This window comes from Anarrhichthys ocellatus, unplaced genomic scaffold (assembly GCF_004355925.1).
Source record: "Anarrhichthys ocellatus isolate YVR2014 unplaced genomic scaffold, GSC_Weel_1.0 scaffold84, whole genome shotgun sequence".
Lineage (NCBI taxonomy): Eukaryota > Metazoa > Chordata > Actinopteri > Perciformes > Anarhichadidae > Anarrhichthys > Anarrhichthys ocellatus.
This window is the reverse complement of record NW_022280114.1, coordinates 15,183-37,506: the sequence shown is the minus strand read 5'-3', so window position 1 is coordinate 37,506 and position 22,324 is coordinate 15,183. Positions and strand designations below refer to the sequence as shown.

Sequence of the window (22,324 nt, the reverse complement as noted above, 5' to 3'; positions counted from 1 at the left end):
CTGACTTGAGAGTCAGGCGGTGAGGAAGCGGTCCCGAAACACAAAACATTCTGTTGAATGAGCTGCAGATATGCGTGCTGACTTCTGATAAAGTGTGAGATTAAACACTCATATTCCACTTCAACTCCGACACATCTTGGAGGTATTTCTGAGAAAGCTCTGGTAGCATTCTTATAAATAAGAGGGATGTAAATGCTACCATGTCACCATTAGTGTTTCCCCTCTCTCTTGTGAACATTACATCAAGAGTACAAAACATCAGCCTCAGACATTTCATCTCTGTGATCACCAGTGACTTTAAAACGGAACTAAATAAACGTTTCACATGCTGTCTGACCTGAGGATGGGGAGGGAGTTATAAAGTGTTGCAAAAGTTGTTTTTAATCATTGGGTAATTTGAAGACATTTATGTTCTGTAACAGGAAAGTCACATATAGATCAGGGTTTGAGCTTTTTTTAAATTTAGTTTGAGGTTTTCATAGAGGAAGTGATGAGGGTTTTTTTTGTAACTGTGGGTCGACAGGACTGAAAGATTTGTTTTATGTGGAAAATGGGGAAAACAAAATGAAAGAAAAACGAAACGGATTCCAGAAATTGCCCTCACTCCCCATAACTACTGAATGATTTCTCACCATTAAAAAAAGGGAAAATGCTAAGTTAGCCTCATAAATACGTCCTATATAGTAATATTTAACATAGCATCCTACATAGTTGGTAAAGTCTACTATAATGTTTCTGCAGGGGCAAAATGCATACCATTACTGCATAATATAATAGCAATGTTTCGTTCTTAGAAAAAGATAAATCATTTTGCCAATAAATAAATAACTCAAATTCTAATGAACTTTCAAACTGTATCTTATAGTCATAAGTGTCAGAGTTTTCTCAATAGTTATTGAACCTTGAATGGATTTGTTTTATGCTGCCAGGATCAAGAATAAATCATTTCATTGAAGTCTTGAAGTCAACATAACTTCTCTAATTTGACATCTGTGACATTTTCTCGATTTCACCCTTGAGTACCAGGGGAAAAATAAAAAGAGATAAATAATCTATGATAAATAACAAGAATACAAAACGAATGTAAGAAGAAATATCAACAATAAGAGCACTGATGTGTAATAAAATACAATAAATAAATCAACATTCCCTATTGAAGCCCTTTTCGGATATTACACAACGCAGCGTCACCCAGATGTTATCCAATCAACGCGCACAATTTTTGACAGAGCAGTCGGGTGGCCAATCAAAACACCGCATTTCCCAGTAGAGGCGGGGTTTAACCGTTGTAACAGAAAGTAGGCGGAGACGTTTTCTCTTCCGTCTGAACTTGGCTGAGGTGTCACCAGGACGACTCGGACAGACTTCACTAAAGTTTCTGCCCTGGTGGTCTCCTGGTCCAGACATGGCTCCCAGCGCGCAACTCAAGGAGGCGATAGCCGACGTGCAGGAGGGGATCCGTGCCATCCTGCTCGGACCACCCGGAGCCGGGAAGGGGACTCAGGTGAGAGAGAGAGCTAATGGAGCTAGCTGTTAGCCGTTAGCGCATGGCCGGAGCGGTGTCAGTGCTAGCTAATGCTAACGTGATTTCACCCGGCTTCAGCGTTACCTGGTTCCGTTTGTCACTGCACCTCTCAGAGAAACGCAGCTGGACAGTCTGTTTCATAATGAAGTGAACTATTATAACAACCTCATTACTATCAGAGACACTTAGAATATGCATGTATGCACGCAGTTTAGTCTGAAATGAGCTACTTTAAAACCCTGTTGTCAAAAGTGAGCCTTTGTCATCTGCTGTCTATCTGCTAATGTTACGTTATTCACTGCTGCAGCAAAGGTTAATTGCAGGGCATCCTCTAAAGGTTACTTCCGTTATTGTTTATAGTCAATGAATAACTTGTATTCATTCAATTAACATCCATACAACATTTACAATGCTCATCACAGTTAAACAAAGACTGACATGATGTTATATGATATATCATACAAAATATATTAACATTATGAAGTGAACAGTATGAAATGAATGTCAAGGTATGAGCAGTGTGAACATGAGCAGCAGTCACGACAGTATAAAGTGCAGGTATAAATACAAGTATACACTGTAGTGGCATAGATATATCATATCTCTATAATGTTATTGTGGATTTATTACTTGTTGATTTTAATATAAGAAGGCAACAATTTTAATAAACTGTTAATTCTACAAATTAGTTTTTCAAGAGAATATGGTTCCTGCTTTTCACATGTGAGGATTCTTTGTTTTCTATCATTAAAGATGACATCTCTTTGGGTTGTACATTGTTAGTCAGACAAAACTAATAATTCAAAGATGCATCTTTGGTCCTGGGGAGTTGTGATGGGCATTTCCACTGTTTTTGACATTTGATCAACTATATGATTTATCACAAATAATCAACCGATTAACTGATATTGAAAATAAATGTTTTTCTTCCCTATTTATCTTAATGTCTGGGACCAAAGCTGCCGCAGTGACCACGATGTAGATCAGGGGTTCTCAAACTCTTTGGGGCCAGGGACCTCTCATTCAGGAGAAAACTTCCCAAGGACCCCTTCATCATCATAACGCAGACTAGGCATACGCTCAATACCATTTATGCAAATAGTACTATTTGTTTAAAATACAGAACGTATTGCTATGTGTCCCAGCATCTGATGTCCCAATCACATCAGATGCTATTGGCCCTATTGGCCCTGAAGTGAGAGTAATGGACACTATGCCTGTTTTTTTGACGCAAATGGTCCCCATCTGTAGATGTGCACTTTTTAATGATTCAGCACAATTTTATACCAAATGATATTGTGGCCCCCCTGACAGAGTGCTATGGACCCCTTGGGGTCTCAGGTCCCCACTCTGAGAATCACTGATTTAGATTTTGGGTGGCCGTTTGACAGCAATGTAAAATAAGTGAGAATAAAGAGAGAGCTCAGGGGGAAGTTCAGCAGGATGTGTTCTGGTCAAACCAGTTCTTCAGGTCGATCAGCCGGTCTTCTAAGAATGGGATAAACGTTGTGCCACTGTGGAATCTAAAGCTGGTAAATGCATTGTGCAATTTTCCAAACATTTACTGATATTAAAATAGAATGATCTATCCACAAATCTGTAGAATATCTACGAGTACGAGCAGGATGGTGAAGATAACTGTGGAGAACAAGCCCCTTCTTAAAGGCACATGGTTGCCTTTAGCCCCATTTATGAGCCAGTTTCATGATTACATCAGTCAGACTTGTGTTGAAACTTTGTTGGAGACAAAAACCCAAAGTGTTGCCAACAAAAAAAAGAGATGAATGTCTGTCGTGTGACATCTTGTCGTGCACGTTGAAGTGCACAGACGACCGCTCTGGTATTACTTCTCTTTGTTTCTTTAACACTTATCTGGTTTCAGTCTTGAGAGTTCTCAGTGAAGCCCTCTGTGGGAGTCCCACTCTGAAGATTCACTTCATCAGTCTACAGAAAACATTAGCAACCTTTCTCTTATTCACTTAATATATGTATAAAGTTATTTTTTTAAATATTCTGACTTTTTTTTTTGTCTTGCATTATAGTGAACTGATCGTCTTTGCATTTGGCCAGACGAGAGTGATTTTATTTAGAATGTAGGCCGGTCACGATATCTACTTTTGTTAGACCAGATTTGTCCCAGAAATAATTTCAAATCTTTAGTTTCAGCCCTGGTTGTATTGCATGTTGCTTGCTTCGATATGATGCATGCAATGTTGCAGGTGAAGCCGTGTGCAAAATATTAAAGTTGCTAAATTCAAAATTCATATCAGGTTCATAGAGAACATATTAAGGTACTGCCTCTCAATGCACAACCTGTCCTGTAACTCCTCCTCCTCTTCATCGCCCTGACGTGACACTAATAAACTTAAATGAACCTGTAAACCAAGCTTTCAACTCATTAGCAGAGAGAAGCTGTTCCTTCCTAATAGGTCGAGATGTATACATCACAACTGAACATACCAGAGAGGTGGCTTGTCCTGCATAACTATAAATCTCTGCCGCTGGAAACTTTTCGGTCTCGCAGCCAAAACACTGCTTTCGTGCTTCTAGCGGCCAACAATGCAGGTGGTTGGTTCTCTGACAGAACAGCGGGCAGAACAAAATAGAACAGCCAAACGTTTTCTTTGTCCGTCTGGTTGGTGGTGATAGTTTAACACTTTCCCTAATGAAAGAATCCCTCTCCTCCCCTGCAGGCCCCCCGGCTAGCAGAGCAGTACTGTGTTTGCCACCTGGCCACCGGAGACATGTTGAGGGCCATGGTGGCCTCGGGCTCGGCGCTCGGCAAGAGGCTCAAGAATACCATGGATGCCGGCAAGCTGGTAACGTTTCGTGCTCCTCTGCTTCACACCATCTCTCTGTGTGTTTGTCTTTCTCTGCCCTCTTCGCCTTCCGAGGCTCTGCGCTGTTACAGGCCTTCATGTTCAGTCCCACGTGACATCACGTCTCATGCTTTGTTTGTCCTCAGTGACATTTCCAGCTGAAATGGCTTAAACACACACACAACAAGTGAAAGACAGCAGACCAGATTTCCCTGAGAAAAAACACATTCCTTTAAGTTGGAGCTCGGCCATGTTTGGAGAAAAGTAACACTCGTCTGCTAGTGGAGGCCAAAATACACGTAGGGCGACTCCTTTGGTTGCAGATAGAAGTCTGATTGTATGGAAGTCTGAAAAAATGACCCTACTGTGTTACCTCAGTAAACATGAGTTGATGGTCTCAATCTCAAGTTGCAAGTCATCTTCAATCGACATGATGTTCATTTAGTAAAAGTGTCTTTGGTTCACTTGCAGGTCAGCGATGAGATGGTGGTGGAGCTCATAGAGAAGAACTTGGACACGCCGCCCTGCAGGAAGGGCTTCCTGTTGGACGGGTTCCCTCGCACCGTCAAACAAGCAGAGATGGTTAGGATTTCATCTGACGCCGTCGCTTTCTGCTGTTATGTGAAACAAAACTGTACCGAGTGCAGCACTGCATGAATAACTTGTAGAGCAAAATAGAAATTTAAAGGATAGCGTGACAATTTAGGAAATGAAGAACAAACAGGAAATCACTACTCCCGGAGAGAAATAGTTCCAGCATGTAACTCCCTGGACCACCACAACTTGTTTTTACATTTGGTCTTGTGTACACATTAAACAGACAAGTTAAAACGTGCTGATAATCGTGCCTTTTAGAGGTCCTGTCATGTGCATTCTGGACCTTCCAGTCTTTGTCCCGGCTCCGGCTCCACATTGCCAAAATGTCCAACTATTACTTTGATTAAATTAAGGTTCAGTGCAATAAAGATCCTACTGCACCGTTCATACTAACGGCACAATTCAAAGAGAGGCTACAATACTAGCAAGACAAACTGTTCCACCACTTTACATATTTTTGCTGTCAGTTTGAATACGAAAGCTGTATTTTTACTTTGATTGAAGGATTTTAACGTCTTTTAAAGGATCAAAAAGTGTACATCCCTTAATCAACTGACGAATGAATTAAATGCATGATGATGAAACTAAAAACTTTTTATTTCTCAAATATCAATCACAAAAAAGCATTGGCGTTGCTTTATAGCGGAAGCTTTTCGGATGGAGTCCAAAACTTGTCCTTCAATGAGGTTTTTATTATATAAAAAAATCTATAAAATACAAAAACATTATTTCCCAGAATGACTATCTCAATCTCATATTTACCAGAAAAAATAACACGGAAAATGGGAATAGATGAGAGAACAAGGAGGTTTTTTTTACTTGCATATGATCCAATATATGAATGAATAAAGCCATGTCTCTAATAATATGATGCAAATGAAGGCATCGTTTTGTCTTTCATTTAATTAAAAAACAAAACTATTCCGTGTGTGAATGAGAGACAAATTGTGTAAAGTAAAAATAAATGCAGCCATGTGCTATGAGAATTACATTTTTCACTCGGTAACTAATACATTTTAGACATCCAGCTGTTTCTATTATTAGAAAAAAAGCCTTGAACAACAGACATCAGTCATGTCGTATGTTTGACTCCTGCGTTTGTCCGTTGCAGCTGGACGACTTGTTGGACAAGAGACACGAGAACCTGGACTCGGTGATCGAGTTCGCCGTCGATGACTCTCTGTTGGTCCGCAGGATCTGTGGCAGGTAGGATCCGGCCTGAGGGGGAACGAATCATCCAGGAGAGGATCCAATCTGTTTTGAGTTTCTCAGGCACAACAGTAGTTCATGAGTTACCGGGATGCTGCTGCTCCTTTTGAATGAGAAGCAGCAGGTAGATTGATTCACGTGAACAGAAGAGTCTGGGACGGTGAGATGATGCCGGAGGGAAGTGGAGCGGGAAGTCACGCGATTAAGAAGGTGGTCTGAGGGGGTCGCAGGTTGAATCCTTTAAGACGTCCCTGTGTCTGTCCCTGATGAAATGTCCTGAACTCCGCTAAGTGCCTCCCTGTATTTTTATACGCTACTTTATCACGAGTCTCCAAAGGGACACGCGTGTGTTAGAATGGAGCTACAGCTCGTTAGTGACCCTCACATTTACAGGAACACACACAGGAGGTAATGGTGAAGATTTATTGTCAATGTCAAGAAAGATGACCTCTCTTTTCTCACACGGTGCTTTCAGATAGTTTCGGGACATTGACCAATTTCAAACAGTCTGTTGCGCTATCGGGAGGCTCCGGGCGTAAAGAGACGATGGCAGAGAGGGTTTCTACTGCGATGCACCCTCAACCTCTCAGAAGAGAGGAAAACCCCTTTTCTGTGTGTCTCTTACTGACTGAGTGAAGGGTGAGAGTAAGACTGACCCTCGTGAAGAGGAGGTTCTCCTCTGACACCGTTTGTTTAAGTGTGCATTATGTGTGAGAGAGAGTGATGCAGTAAGCCGGCCTCTAACCATTTGGTGATGCAGCTCTTCTGTACTCTGTGGTCTGACCTGGCACTGATGCATTTATGTAAGCTCCACAGGTTGAGGCCTGTAGTGAAAGCAAACATTTAAAGAAAACTTAACTGGCAGCGTCTCCTTGTCTCTTAGTACTTTTCCATCTCTCCCCCACCCCCCGCCGTGCAGCAAGTCATTATTTACACAACCGCTTTGAACCCGTTCAACATAACAGGCCTTGCTCTGATTTGACGCTGACTCAGCACATTGAGCAGGCAGACGTGTTCACGATGAAGGTCTGAACACGTCTGCTGTGTTAGTGCTGTTGTGAAATCCTTTCTTCATGTTTGTTACGGCGGCACAGTGTTCAGAGTGAATAGAGGGCAGTTTGCAAAGAGCCATCTTACTGGCCGCGGGGGTCCTTTGTGAGGACGAGGAGGTGGCCGCCTGCTGCCTTTACACGCCCAAAAAGAAGAGAGGGCATTATGTGGGATGTGAAAAGGACAGTTAAGTAGTTAGTGAGTCACTGTGGCCGTCTAACCTTCGTCTATCCTCCTCTGCGCTCTCTCATTTCTTCTCCGTCCTTGTCCCGTCCTCCTCCTCTTCCCTGTTTCCTCAGACTAATTCATCAGCCGAGTGGCCGCTCTTATCACGAGGAGTTCAACCCCCCCAAAGAGCCCATGAAGGATGACGTAAGTAGTTTCACTATCAACCCACTTAGAAGCCACTTTTAGCTCAAGTGCCACCTACCTAAAACCATGGCCAAGCTGGAAACTGGTGACAATCAGCCAACCATAGACTGAAGTGCTTTGATGCAAACTGAATGTATAAAATGTTTACTCCTCATTTAATACTTTGAGGTGTTTATGTTTAAAAGCTATCATCCTTTGATTCATTGTATTTAATCAGGACAAACCAAAAAGAAGTACAGTGGGGCAAAAAAGTATTTAGTCAGCCACCAATTGTGCAAGTTCTCCCACTTAAAAAGATGAGAGATGCCTGTAATTTTCATCATAGGTATACCTCAACTATGAGAGACAGAATGGGGGGAAAGAATCCAGGAAATCACATTGTAGGATTTTTAATGAATTAATTGGTAAATTCCTCCGTAAAATAAGTATTTGGTCACCTACAAAGAAGTAAGATTTCTGGCTCTCACAGACCTGTAACTTCTTCTTTAAGAGGCTCCTCTGTCCTCCACTCGTTACCTGTATTAATGGCACCTGTTTGAACTTGTTATCAGTATAAAAGACACCTGTCCACAACCTCAAACAGTCACACTCCAAACTCCACTATGGCCAAGACCAAAGAGCTGTCAAAGGACACCAGAAACAAAATTGTAGACCTGCACCAGGCTGGGAAGACTGAATCTGCAATAGGTAAGCAGCTTGGTGTGAAGAAATCAACTGTGGGAGCAATTATTAGAAAATGGAAGACATACAAGACCACTGATAGTCTCCCTCGATCTGGGGCTCCACGCAAGATCTCACCCCGTGGGGTCAAAATGATCACAAGAACGGTGAACAAAAATCCCAGAACCACACGGAGGGACCTAGTGAATGACCTGCAGAGAGCTGGGACCAAAGTAACAAAGGCTACCATCAGTAACACACTACGCCGCCAGGGACTCAAATCCTGCAGTGCCAGACGTGTCCCCCTGCTTAAGCCAGTACATGTCCAGGCCCGTCTGAAGTTTGCTAGAGAGCATTTGGATGATCCAGAAGAGGATTGGGAGAATGTCATATGGTCAGATGAAACCAAAATAGAACTTTTTGGTAAAAACTCAACTCGTCGTGTTTGGAGGAGAAAGAATGCCGAGTTGCATCCAAAGAACACCATACCTACTGTGAAGCATGGGGGTGGAAACATCATGCTTTGGGGCTGTTTTTCTGCAAGGGGACCAGGACGACTGATCCGTGTAAAGGAAAGAATGAATGGGGCCATGTATCGTGAGATTTTGAGTGGAAACCTCCTTCCATCAGCAAGGGCATTGAAGATGAAACGTGGCTGGGTCTTTCAGCATGACAATGATCCCAAACACACCCACAAATGCCCGGGCATTTCAAGGTCCTGGAGTGGCCTAGCCAGTCTCCAGATCTCAACCCCATAGAAAATCTGTGGAGGGAGTTGAAAGTCCGTGTTGCCCAGCGACAGCCCCAAAACATCACTGCTCTAGAGGAGATCTGCATGGAGGAATGGGCCAAAATACCAGCAACAGTGTGTGAAAAGCTTGTGAAGACTTACAGAAAACGTTTGACCTCTGTCATTGCCAACAAAGGGTATATAACAAAGTATTGAGATTAACTTTTGTTATTGACCAAATACTTATTTTCCACCATAATTTGAAAATAAATTCTTTAAAAATCAGACAATGTGATTTTCTGGATTTTTTTTTTCTCATTTTGTCTCTCATAGTTGAGGTATACCTATGATGAAAATTACAGGCCTCTCATCTGTTTAAGTGGGAGAACTTGCACAATTGGTTGCTGACTAAATACTTTTTTGCCCCACTGTAACTGTATGTACTGTATGTGAAGAGACTGAGTTAGAGAATATGTTGTTTTCATTCATTTGGACATCAGAGAAGAGTTCAGCTTGGTGGAGGAACCACTGTAGAGAGACAATTTGGCTTTATTTATTCAAGATTATTTTTGGCATTTCTGCTTGATCTCTCAGAGAGAGAGAGAGAGAGACACACACACACACACTCTCACTCACACACACAGAGAGACACAGACGGTCCTGGGTCGGACTTGAACCTGAGCTACTGTGGCAATGGCTCAGCCTTAAAGGTGAACTCCACCCAGTCTGCTGCTGGGACGCCCCAAGACTAAAGGTTTTTATCAGGTGATGACAGATCAGAGTTTTACTGTTTTGAGGAAATGATTCCATTTTAAGGTTATGTATTAAATGAGTGATGCTGCTGTTCAGATGTTCATCTCCCATGGCTGACTTTACTCAGCAGAGGCAGTAATTGATGGAGCACATTACGTGTTCACTTTGTGGTAGTTTAAGCAGCATTTCACAGTAATGGGAAGAAAACAAAACATTCTAGGAAGAAAGTGTGAGGAACAATGAACTTTAATTAATGAGAGCTATATGGTCTGTGCTCAAATGTGACCTTTGTAGTTTCCAGGAAATGTGGATTTAAAAGAGTCAACAGGTTTGGCGTACTGATCAGGTACCAGAGCCCTCTTCTTCCCAGATGTAAAACTCATCGGGATCATTTTCATGTTGGGTAACATGTCGGGGCTGAATGGATCGGTCGGGTCTGGCCGATACCTGATAGGACAGGTTTCACCATCTCAGTCTGTTTTCTTTCTCTCTGTCCCTCTCCTCGTGTGTTTTCTCCTGTCCTCCCCTCAGCTGACCGGCGAGCCGCTCATTCGCCGCAGCGACGACAACGAGACGGCGCTGCACTCCCGCCTGGAATCCTACCACCGGCAGACGGTCCCTCTGGTCAACTACTACAGTGCCAGGGGCCTGCACGCGGCCATCAACGCCGCCCAGAGCCCGGACGTCGTCTTTGCCTCCATCGTGGCCGCCTTCTCCGACGCCACGGAAATCCCCGCCCGAGACGTCGCCTGTAAAGACCAAGTGTTCTTCACTTAAAAAACCCTTTTTTCCATCCTTCTCGTTTCCCTTCCGACGGGTTCTTTCTTCTTTTTCCCCTTCATGGGTGGAGATTACACAAGAGTCGATCATGTGTCACAGTGGCAACAAAATGTAACTTTGCGAGGTGTAAACGCGGAGGACGGAGGCTCAGTGTGGCATCTGCAATTCAAGAAATGCACAATGTTCCACCAGTGTGATCCCTGTTGTAGAAACGGAAAGGATTGAAAGAAATTTTTTTTTTTTTTTTGCTCTTCATCGCCAAATCAAGTCTGAAAGGGAACCATGTAGACACAAAACAAGCTAAGCACCGCGCCTTCAACGTAGAGATGAGGTTCACTGTTGTGACATTGAGCAGAAAGCCATTTCTAGAGATGCTGTTCACTGGAAGGTGTAATAAATATTGCCGCTTGTTGCATATTGTTTGCCTTCACTGGACAGGTTTGCTCTTGTTTAATCAATGACTTTGCCCTTTTCTCTTCCCGAGTGTCTCACCCTCTTCCTATCAGCTACATGCCTTACTCTTTTACTTCCTTTAAAGGTAGAAGTACATTAGAAGCATGAGACATGCATCGTCCAGCCTGCCAGTCTTTTTCAGCTCTAATTTGTGGCACTGAGAGAGGAAGCAGTTGGGTTTTCATCCAGTGTCATAAAACTGCAATGACCCTTTCAACGCTTTGAAAAGAACACGAGGCATGGTGTTGATGCATGGTGTTATTGCCTGAGAAGTTAGGCTGAGGAAACGCCAATTAATGAAACCTAAAATCCAACATTTGTAGCTTGCCTAGCATTAAATTAAGAAATACAGAATACAAATTTTTGCATAATCTCTACAGGATCAAAGGTTTCAAACTGAGGCCTGCTGGCTGTGACACAGCTCATGGAGGCAATTCAGAAACAACGCAATTTGTGTCAAATTTTGCCCTTAGTTAGTATTCAGTAAAACCTGGTCATGATCCCCTTTTTTTAGATTCAGTGTGTCTTACACTTTTTGAGAACATCATTATCCGTCATGCCCAGTGCAAAGAAATGCCCATAAAACCACTCAAACACTCACAGAAAGATGCTCTTTTTCACTCCAGAACATGCTTAAAGCTTTAAAGTGTTCTTCAGTATGAAAGTAATCCAGTGATAGTTATCCGTACACACAGGGGTACATCGTAACCAGGACCTGCTACTTCAGCTTACTTTTGATAGTGCTAAGTTGGCAAAATTTGAACAAATATACAAATATAGGCAGTTATTTTATCTGAGCTGGCTCACAGTGTCAGACTTTGAAAACCTTTTAAACTTTTGTGACACGCATAACAAAATCTCTCGAGGTTTTAATCTCAGACCTCCAGAATCAGGGGCTTCAAATGAAGCCCCCCCCATGTGTCCCTTTCTTCATCTACCACTTCCTCGCACCGCTCTCCTCTCTCGGACTCCATGAATGACCTGTGTTGGACGTTTGAGGGGCTGTTCTGGCTGAAAATGAACTCTGCGCTTTGATTGTTCCGGCTAATTGTCAGATGAAGATGCACTCCACCGTGAAGCGGACCGCACCGAAGTAGCTGAATCTTCCCAGATGACCTTCCAGTGTGTGACGTCGGCTCACTGTGGCTCGACGCCATCTCTGGTTTTACGAGGTTTACAAAGTTGCGGTTGCAACATGCAGCTGTCATTTTCCTCCTAGTCGTGCATGTGATTTCCCATCTGTCTTCTCTGGAATTTCGTGAGAAGCTACATTTCTCAGAAGAACGCGTCAGAATCCATCAGTGGGAGCGCCGGTCATTTTAATCTCGATCGTCATTTACAAACCTGTAAAATAGCTTGTTAACGAAAAAATGGGATTGCAAGAAATTAGTTTTGAAATGTAGAGCATGACTTTTAGTAAGTCCCCTGTACCTAATGAGAAGTTTGTTATAACCGGGAAATGTTCAGAGTTCAGAGGTGGATCAACATACTTAAATCATTTTTATCAGTGACATTGAAAGTTAGAGAAAGGAAGTCTGTGTCTCTGGTTCAAAGAGACGAGCTGAAGGTCAATTTCACCTTTTGAGACGTTTTGAATCAAGGCTTTTGTTCCTGCTGCTCCCAAAGGTGTCTCTTTACCTTCTTTTTGTGCCGTAGGCGGGGACTTTTGAGAGTACTAGCTTACTGTGTTTTGTCCCATAGAAATATTCTACTACCACAATCGGAGTTGTGGGGAAAAAAAAAAAAGTTGAACACTGCCTCTGAACTCTCCTGTGACTTTGGGCTTTTTGGGTATTCTTCCTCCTTGACCTACTAGTTTTCCTGCTCTGTAGTCACCTGCTGTTAGTGTTCAGTGGAAACATCTCGCATGCACACTGTGTCACCTGCACTTTCCCTTGAATACTGATGTGTTTGTATTCTCTCTGGGGTTGTTGTGATGAAAAACAATAGCAGATGTTCAGGGAGGCCCAGTAGGCAGATTTCAGTCTCTTGTTCAGCTCAACGAGACGATTTCATGCTAAATTTCCCTTTTTAGTATTCTATCCTGTGCTCACTGATGCCTTAGTTTCTTTGTATTTATTGCTCATTGAAAGCTGTGAATGTGTAGATTTAGACACCTTGCTGTTTGTTTTGTTCACGATTAAATGAACGTGACTTTTTAAATGGGAGCGCTGGCACCCAAGTTGCATTCCGAGGTGGACGGGACTCATTTTTTTTTCGTCCATTGCTCTCGACAGTTCCAGCATTTAAAAGACCGAAATAATGTTATTAGTCATGTTTCATTTCCTCTGTAATTCACCCAGAACTTTTCTTCCCCTCTCTCTATCCCTCCTTCTCTCTTCCAGCTGGTTGAATGCTGAGCTGCCACATTCTCTCCCCCCCCCCCAGGCGAAGGATTGGATTTGGCAAAACATCTCGGGTGGGTGGACAGTCGAAGGGGGTCGGGGGGTCGGGCATCAGAAAATATAGGAAGTCCTTGGACTTATTAGAAGTCGAGGTGTATTTTGCGCTGCTGTGGGGCTCGTGTTCCTCATGTTTCTCCTTCGAATAAATCTCATGCTTTCCTACAGTCCAATCATCCCATTTTGTGCAGCTTTCGCTTCTTTCTTTTGTTGTTTGGAGATGAGAATTCTTATTACACCTCCTGTTGGATTTGCTTTTGTTTTAGTCAAAAAGTGAAACGAGGATGGATAATGTTGTCCCGGTAAAGAAAGACGTTTGTTTGCGAGCAACTGCAAAAGCCAACCTGTTTCAATGGGTGTCCGGTGCTTTTTGCTAATTAATTACTTGCTTCTCTAAACTAAAGTTTGAGGCAACAGCAAATCCTTTTAGAATTTAATTAATTAAGAGTAAAAAATAAAGTGTTTTGCAGAAAATCATCACTCATTGATGATATAATGAATTCCATAATTGATACTGATACATCAGTGCATAAGCAGCATCTTAATGTAGCTGCTCCAGGTGGAGTTAGTTTAAATCTAGTTCTCTTCAGGCCAGTGGGTCACAACCTCGGGTTTGGGATCCTGCAAAGAAAAGAAGAAAAGTCTTGATACAACAAATTGTTTGCCATTTTTGAAAAAGCTTTTTATTTGTAAAGCTTTTTTGTTTAATATTAGTTTTAACTCTTTCAATAATTATTTTTGATCAAACCATCAGAGGTTTCCCATCTTTCTGAAATTGTATAAACTGATTCCTTTATGAAAGTAAGTAACTAAAACTGTCAAATAATCAAGTAAGAATTACTAGATTTGCCTCTGAAATGTTGTGGCGGAGCATACAATGAAATACTCAAGTAAATTACGTCAGACCTGTACTTGGGTACAGTACTTTAGTAAATCATTAGTTCAGGACGTGTCTGAACTTGTAGCAGACAAACACATTATCAGCTTACCGTAACAGAGCACCTCCAGATACTATTGTCTGTTAAGTGCAGTGATAAAACACAATAGCTACCTGGAGTTGAACACAATGCTCTTTGTTTACTTCATCACCAAAACAAAAACACTTCTGAGTTAGTTTCCTTTTGACTCCTCTTTCCCATAAACGCGTCTCGGTTTTTCTTCTCGTAAACGAAGTTCCCGAGGGGCGGTGACGACACGGGGTGGGGTTTCCGTATTGTCTACGGCGTGGCGTCACCGACCGGGGCTTTCCTCCATAACGTCAGAGGGCAGCGGCGGCGAGAGAGAAAGAGAGAGAGAGAGACGAGGAACGAGGCGAGCTGCGGAGATTTAACTTTGAGTTTTTAGCGCAGCCCAGGAAAGAGAAAAGGCCGCGGTCACCTGCCGGGAGCTCCCCGAGCGCGAGAGGGGAGAGACGGGCACGTGAACGAAGGAGTGTTTATACTTCCAGCTTTATCGAGACGCGCACGGAGGAAGCGAGCGTCGCATCGCTCCCCCAGCCTCTCCCGTCGATGAGAACCGGTCCTAAGCGGGGTAAGTGGCCCGGCAGGGAACGCACCTCTGCTGCTTGAGCTGTCAGTCTGACATGTCGAGGATTTTAATGAGATCTACTGCTTTATATAGAACCAGTTAGATAAAGAGAAGCTGCCACTTCAAAGGGAGTGTAGCGGTTTGCCGCCATAAAGCCTTTGTGTGGTTATTAACTAGCATGACGGTCACATTATCTGTGTCTGTCAGTCAGGAGGGTCGACAAAGACCAGGACCACCCGAATTATCAACAGTGAGGTCCATAATACTGTATATCCGTGTTACATGTAGGGAGGAAACAAACCAGTGTCCAGTCTCACAGCCGCTGCATGTCGGGAAATAATCATAAACTCTAAAAACAAAATGTCTTCAGCCCGTACAGTCATCCAGGATGTGTTGGAGTTGAAGTCTTCTCCCTTTTTAAAAAACCTCCCCTTCTGCTGTGCCCCTCCCTGGTCACTGTTTGGGCTGAGGACAAGCTGTATTTTCCTGTGGAGAAAGAAAACCAATGCATAGGATTGTGAGTGAGGAGACAGTGGAGCTCAGAACAGGAGGAGATGCTCTGATACTGTGACATGAGCCCCACAAACACTCCTCAGGAATATGATGTGGATATTTTGTGGGTTTAATTTGGATTGAGGACAGATTTTTATGATCATGCTTCTCGGAGTGTAAACGGTGTGTTCATTAACGTTCTCTTTGGATGGAGATGAGCAGCACAGATGGAGGCACAGAGTTGTGACCGCTTGAAAAGAAATGACACCCAGCTGGTGCTCCCTTTGAGCTACAATCCACAATTCGATACCAAGACCTCGACCAATAGTAATAATAATGTTATATCGATAAACAGTTCGCCGATAAGTGAGACATTTCACCACAGATGAAGCCACATTCCCAGTATATTTCAGGTCATTTATAAACTTTGTCATTATTACATCGTTCATCCATAAACTGCTCAGCACATATATATTGCTCACTATTCGTTTATAAACCAAATTCAAAGCAATCCTTATCAAACATGTTTCCTTAGTTATGCAGTTGTTCAAGAAAGGAATGCATTGTACTGATTAATGGACCTTTGTCACAGCAGACATTGTGACGGGTCATAGTAGGAAAAAGCACAGGTGTGTCTGATAACGTTAATGATGCATTCACTTACAGTAGGGGAAGGCCTGCTATTGAGCCGGCTGGAGTACACCGGGACACACAACTGAGTCGTCAGTAATGTTATCTGTTGTTGTTGGTTGTTTATTAACCAAATTCTGCCCAAAACGCCAACACGTTATTTTGTTGGAAGGTGTACCAACCACATTCCTTTAAAAAACAACATATTTATTTGAACGGATGTAAGGTAAAATAATCTCGGTCCATGTCGGCAGCAGTTCCTCCCTCTCGTCACGTGTGTTTGACCGTTACCTCATCCAGAGGAGGTTTGGGTTCCCGTGTCATTGTGTGCTTCAGGTTACAGACAATAGCTGGGAATTACATGCTCAGTTGTCAGACGCACTGGGTGTGTGTGTGTGTGTGCGTGTCCGTGTATTGTGCTGCCGTTTCCTCTCTGAAACCTGAATTCATTCTTGGAGTTGAGCTCTGCTACTGCTGCTCACCTCCGTCTCTGTACGGGCCCTCGGTGTGTGTGTGTGTGTGTTGTAGATATGTGTGTGTTAAGAGGGGCTAAGAGCTTTGTTTTTGCGACTGTCCCGCCTGCAGGCCTGACATTAAACATTCAACAACGCAGCAGTGTGTCTCCTGAATGCTCCTCTAATTATAGAAGCTCCCAGCCTGATTCCCTCTACCTCCACCTTCCAGAGCATCGCCCTGGACTCTGATTATACTGTATTTGTGTGTGTGTGTGTGTGTGTGTGTGTGTGTGTGTGAGTGAGTGAGTGGTGTTAATGAGAGTCAGTGGGAAAGACAACAAATGCTCAAACTCTCCATTTGCGTACCTATCTGCCTCCCACTGCATTTATTCCTAAAAATGATAATGTTCAAGGTTTTCTTTTCCGATAGATTGATAGATAGAAACACTAAACTGGTTTAAACTTTTCGAATTTGTAATATTTTCCACTTTTTCTGTCCTTTTAATAGTAAATCAAACATAGTTGGGGTTTACATGGCTGTCAAGATAACACAAACAAGCGAGTGCATCTTTCACTGTTTTATTTTGACACAAACCAAACAATTATAGATTAATAGACAACATTATGAATTTAAGATAGTATGAATATTTAGTTGCAGCCAGTGGTGGAGAGTAACTAAGTACATTTACTCAAGTACACACAACATCTCTGAGGGTATTGCCCTTTTTACTCCTCTACGTTTACCAAACAACTTTTAGTTACTTTGCAGATTCTGATTACGAATACACGATATAATCAACTAATGCGTTTTGATATATGGATTAAGCTACACTTCAGTAAGAACAGTAGCTGAAATGAGCTCCACCGTTAAATTACACATTAAAGTGATGAACGCATGAATGCATCAATATTTTGACTTTGGTACTTTTACTTAAGTAAGAATTTGAATGCAGCGCTTTAACTTGTAACAGAGTAAAATATCTGAGTACTTTTTCCACCACTGCTTGCAGCCCTACAGTTAAGTACTGAGGTAGTAGTAGTAGTAGTAGTAGTGAGCATTGAAGGCCTTCCCAGGTCTAAGCATGTTCTTTTGTCACAAATTTCCTGACTAAAGTCTTTGCCGGTTTTGTATTATTCTTGTATGGCTTGGTTTATATATCATATATTGATTCTAGCAGCTTTAAATCTACATATCACATTGATTAACCAGTAGCTAGCAACCAATACCATTGTCTGTGGGGTCAGTTGCTACTGACTGTGGTTAGGGCAAAGCAGTCTGACCATCAGGCCGTATCTGTACCAAAACTCAGGTGTCGTGTTGATATCAGTGTACCCGAACCTACTTATCACATGACTCTATCCCAGTAATGTTCTCAAATATGCTTTGGTCTTTTGGCTGATTTTCCTTCTGTAAAGTAACTCATCGATAAGTCAAAAAGAATGAGAGAGTAGAAGCACATTAGTGTCTGTGACAGCAGCAGATGCAGCGTCATTAAAGTGGCGGTATGGATATTGTCCAACTGTGTGGTTCCTTTCCTCTGAAAAACGGTGTGCAAACATCATTAGATAAATAGATCTTCTCCCATACACACATTTTATTATTCAAATTCATTTGGCATTTGCTTTCAGGGTGTCAAAGGGAAGCAAACGTTTTATGGTGAGCCGCATTTTGCCAGATGTTTGGATGTTTTTTTAGGGAGGAAGATTATGTGCGCACACACTCACACACAGTGTGCAGCTCTATTGTGAGTGCTGGGCTGGTTTCCTGGGAAGGCCGTCATGTTTGGTTGCCGGTGTGTATCTTCCACAGAACTGCCTCCATTATCTGTAATATCGCTCTCATCACCAACCCGCCCACTCATGCACGCGCCAAAATCCAACCTCCTTGCTTACACAGTAACACCGCATCCACAGCGCTGTGAATGTGGGTGGCCCTGCTGTTCGTAAAGTGTTTCTGGTGTAGATGTGTGAAATATTGACAATAAACAATAAGTACTTCATGTTCTGTGTGAAAGTAACTTCAGCTCTCCTGTTCAAATTGTTGATTTTCTCTTGAACAAAAAGGTATTCAATGAAACGGCTTCATTTCTCATGTTCATGAGTCCACTTTATTTACAAGGATTAGGGCAACATGGGAAAATGTCTTTCACTCAGAACATGTGGTCCTAATCTTTTTTTGTACATGTTATAAAACTTTTGTGAAACTCTTATTAATATCACCATTCGATATTTTCTGATGCAGGATTTGTTCTTTTTGATTGGATCAAACTGTGAGTGGTGATACAGGCTTACATTCAATGAAATTCAACCAGGCAGTTAGCTCATTTAGCAAAAACATGCTAACACACTAAACATTACCAAAACGTCCAAAACCCTTAGATGCAGTGAGTGACTGGACCCTACACTCTTCCATAAGTGGGTCAAAAATGACCCACATATTAGAATCAATGTGTTTTTATGCCATTTTTGTCATTTTGGTTAAGAATAATCACTTGTATAATATTTAGTATTATATTTAGGACCACACAAGAATGATTTCATGTTTGAAATATCTTTATTTTTACCAGAACAGCAATAGAAAAATGTGAACATCCATTGTGTGTGTGTGTGTGTGTGTGTGTGTGTGTGTCTGTGTGTCTGTCTGTGTGTGTGTGTGTGTGTAATGTTAGCTAACTTAGTTAGCTAGCTAGTGTTAGCTAGTTATAAAGTAGGCTAATTTGTTGATAAATAATAATAACAACAGTCATGAAAGACACACACACAATATTATATGAAGATAATACTTACACGTATCAGCTCTTGCTGTGTAAAATAATCTTCCTGAGGGGTGACACTTCTGATATAGTCTGTGTGGTCCAAAGTTAATTTATTCCTGACAGCCACAGTTGATAAGAATCAAAGGTTCCCATTGGATTCCATAGAAAATGCATGTGTCCATAAGTGGGTCATTTTTGACCCACTTATGGAAGCTTGGGGTAGTAATACAAAAACTACAATTTCTGAAAATGTATAAAAGGTAAGTTAAAAATGTAAATGGGATTATATCAAAAACATGTTTTTTGAGGAATACCTGGAATATGAAATGATAACAATTTTTCATTACGAAGATATTTCAAGAAAACAACCTCACCGGGTCATTTTTGACCCACTTATGCATCTAAGAGCAGTTCCCTCGAAACAACCTCTCATGTTCGTCATCTTAGCTTAGCATAAAGACCGGACTAACAAAAGAGTTTTATTTGACAGTTTTTCAGCATGCTAGTGATTAGCATTAGCAATTTGTGCAAGCGATAAGCATCAGAGCTGGCGATTAGCATGAGCTAATTGAAAGAGTAAGTGATGGCTTGATTTCAAGTCCACAGAAAAGAGAGAAAAGCTTGTGCTGTGATTGTTATGCTACACTGGTCATGAAAGCCGACGATGGACGGAGCTGGACGTGTTTTAGAATTTAAGGTGGAGAGGCACTTCAGCCTAAACTCTGGGGTTGAGTTACTCTCTAAGAATGGCAGAGAAAGGAGGGGATCATCAGAGGATGTTTCGCTTGTTACCTCAAACACGTTCCCTTATTTCCACCACCATCCCATCAATACCACTACAGTGGTCTACAGCAGGCCTCAGGTGTCACTGTACATCTTTGTGTGTAGCCTATAACTGTGGGATGTTTCAAATGGGCATGGCCTCTCCCAGTGATTAATTCAAAGTTCATTCATAATTTGTGTGGGAGGAGGCGGCAGCGAGGTCACCCGACACACCGTGCACCAGTGTGTCATCATAACCCGGTTAATCAGCCGTGATATCTAATCCGCGGGACTCAGCCGGTCCTTCTGCTCACTGGAAGTAGCCTTGACTTGTGTGTGTGTGTGTTCCTTTTATTCTTTCTTCCAGGACCAAAAGTTCTCACAGACTTCCTCTGAAGTGACGTCGTTTTGCTTGACCTCTCTGCTTATAAAAGAAGGAACATTTAGTCTCTAATGGTGAGGATGTGCAGTCTGTGCTGGGGAACTATGTGGTCCATTAAAGCCGTAACCAGCTCAAGGCTGGCCGATGCCTGACAACAGAACAACGGCTACTTCACTGTTTCGCTGGCTAAGTGCAGCTGAAACAACAGAAACCCCATAAAAGCTCTGCTCTCTGGCTTTCATTAGCTACGCTAGCCATGAAGATGTGGCTGCCTCTGTAGTCTTAACAGTCTCTGAACATTTTCAACTTTCTACTGAAATATAGATATCATTTCCACAGTATTGTCAAATGCACTGCTTCCGTGTCACGCTAGCATCCTCCTCGGAGCTTTGAAGCAGCACATTTGCCTTTTTTTATTTGTATGATTAGTTATATGAAGTTTAAAGTTGAGCTGCCATTTCTCTGTAGAAGCATAAGAATTAGACAGAAATGCATCTTTACAACAGGGTCAGGGTTTACTTTGTTACCTCAGTGCCTATTAGCTGATGGTCTGTAACTAGCTCATTCCTCCCCAAACACACACACACACACACCTAATACATTATTAGCTCCTGTGTTGAGTAGGGGACCACCTGTTCCGTCCAGAGACCGTCGGCCCCCGGCTCTCAGATTAGCATGGTTTTAGTCAGCCTCACTACAAACAGTCTGAGCCCAGCCGGCTCTCCGTGGATCTGTCTGTTCATGTTAAAGCAAAGTCATCAGTCACTTCAGACTGCAGGCTTTTAGCCGAGGCTCTTATCCAAAGTGATAAAACGCATTAGAACGCCGAGTGCAACAACTTGATCATCTATTTAGCGAAACATTAGACGGAGAAATGTTCCTAGATGACTATTGTTTTGGGTTTTGTGTGACTGCAGTGAGCGCCGTTTCAATCAACAGTTTTTAATATCACATATGCTTTTGGTTGATATATATATATATATATATATATATATATATATATATAGAATGTGTTGTGACACACTCAGGCATGGGAACACAGCTGTGAGAAGTGAAAGTTCAGAGCCAGAGAAGCCGGCCAACTTTCCCGGGAACCAACAAAGAAGATAAACAGCAAAGAAGTTCTCAGGAACAGACGGGCCTCAGAACATTTAATAAATACTGAGTTTGGCAGAATGGGAAGAAACATAATGGTGTGATTATGTGACCACAAAAAGGCTGCAGTGCGTCATCTGAGAGTGGCGGAAGTACTCTATCAAGTACTGCACTTAGGTACTACTTGTACATTACTCGAGTCCTTTACGCTACTTAACACTTCTACTTCACTTCCTTTCAAGAAATACATATTCTTCTTTTTACTACATTTAGCAGCTAGAGATACAAGTTACTTACAGTGTGTGTGTGTGTTTGTGTGTTGTAGTGTGAATCCTGTGCAGACCTGTCAAGGCTGACAGTGAATCATCTTGTTGCATAACAGCAATCAGCTCTGACAACAGCACACCTGTAGCACACATCTTATTATTTGTGTGTGTGTGTGTGTTCATTCTTCATTACGGCCTCTCTAATGTGGAATAACCTGCCAGAGAAACCCACGCAAGCTGAATCACTTCAGTCTTATGAACACTTATTAAATATTTATTTATCCTATTTATGTTATTTATTAAAAAACTAAACAGCCTCATTGATTCTTAACATTTGCTTATGTTGCATTGTTTTATATATCTCTTAATGCTCCGTTCAGTGATGTGTAAACTGGTGAATGCTGCCATAAAAGTAGTTACTCAGTTTTAGGTTTTAATTCATTAATTAATTGTTCAGTGTACAACGAGTTGTGGAGAGAGGACTACAGGGCTGTTGTATTTAAATGCACTAGTTTCAGCTCGGTGTACCTAATAAACTGAGCGTGTGTACACACTGGTTTGTGAGCGCGTGATGCCAGTTGCAGCATGTCCGTTGGCCTTGCCCTGCTG

The 22,324-nt window shown here is 42.2% G+C and overlaps 2 protein-coding genes across 4 annotated transcripts in view; both read left to right on the top strand.

The window, feature by feature from the left end:
- Nucleotides 1–1,332: 1,332 nt before the first annotated feature.
- Nucleotides 1,333–13,520, top strand: ak2 (adenylate kinase 2). 2 transcript variants are annotated; one of them, XM_031874742.1, is made up of 7 exons: nucleotides 1,333–1,504; nucleotides 4,219–4,344; nucleotides 4,816–4,926; nucleotides 6,053–6,147; nucleotides 7,500–7,572; nucleotides 10,247–10,466; nucleotides 13,294–13,520. In XM_031874742.1, exons 1-7 carry the CDS (start codon nucleotides 1,406–1,408, stop codon nucleotides 13,299–13,301), a joined length of 732 nt encoding a protein of 243 aa, XP_031730602.1. In that variant the 5' UTR covers nucleotides 1,333–1,405; the 3' UTR covers nucleotides 13,302–13,520. The 2 variants fall into 2 exon arrangements, with proteins under 2 accessions (XP_031730602.1, XP_031730600.1); XM_031874740.1 differs by lacking the exon at nucleotides 13,294–13,520 and having other exon boundaries at nucleotides 10,247–11,843.
- The window catches only part of rnf19b (ring finger protein 19B), a 25,629-nt gene continuing 15,167 nt past the window's right edge, over nucleotides 11,863–22,324 (top strand). The window contains exon 1 of one of the 2 annotated variants that reach the window (XM_031874739.1): nucleotides 11,863–13,367. The gene's annotated coding sequence lies outside the window, so the exon portion shown is untranslated. Of the gene's footprint in view, nucleotides 13,368–14,646; nucleotides 14,881–22,324 lie in introns of those variants that run through there. The other variant, XM_031874738.1, reaches the window with a different exon arrangement.

Excerpts from the sequence above, each read along its gene's own strand:
- ak2 (XM_031874740.1), top strand. The coding sequence starts at position 1,406 with ATGGCTCCCAGCGCGCAACTCAAGGAGGCGATAGCCGACGTGCAGGAG. Across the intron at positions 1,505-4,218 it reads GAGCCGGGAAGGGGACTCAG|GCCCCCCGGCTAGCAGAGCA; the intron begins GTGAGAGAGAGA and ends CCTCCCCTGCAG. Across the intron at positions 4,927-6,052 it reads CCGTCAAACAAGCAGAGATG|CTGGACGACTTGTTGGACAA; the intron begins GTTAGGATTTCA and ends TGTCCGTTGCAG.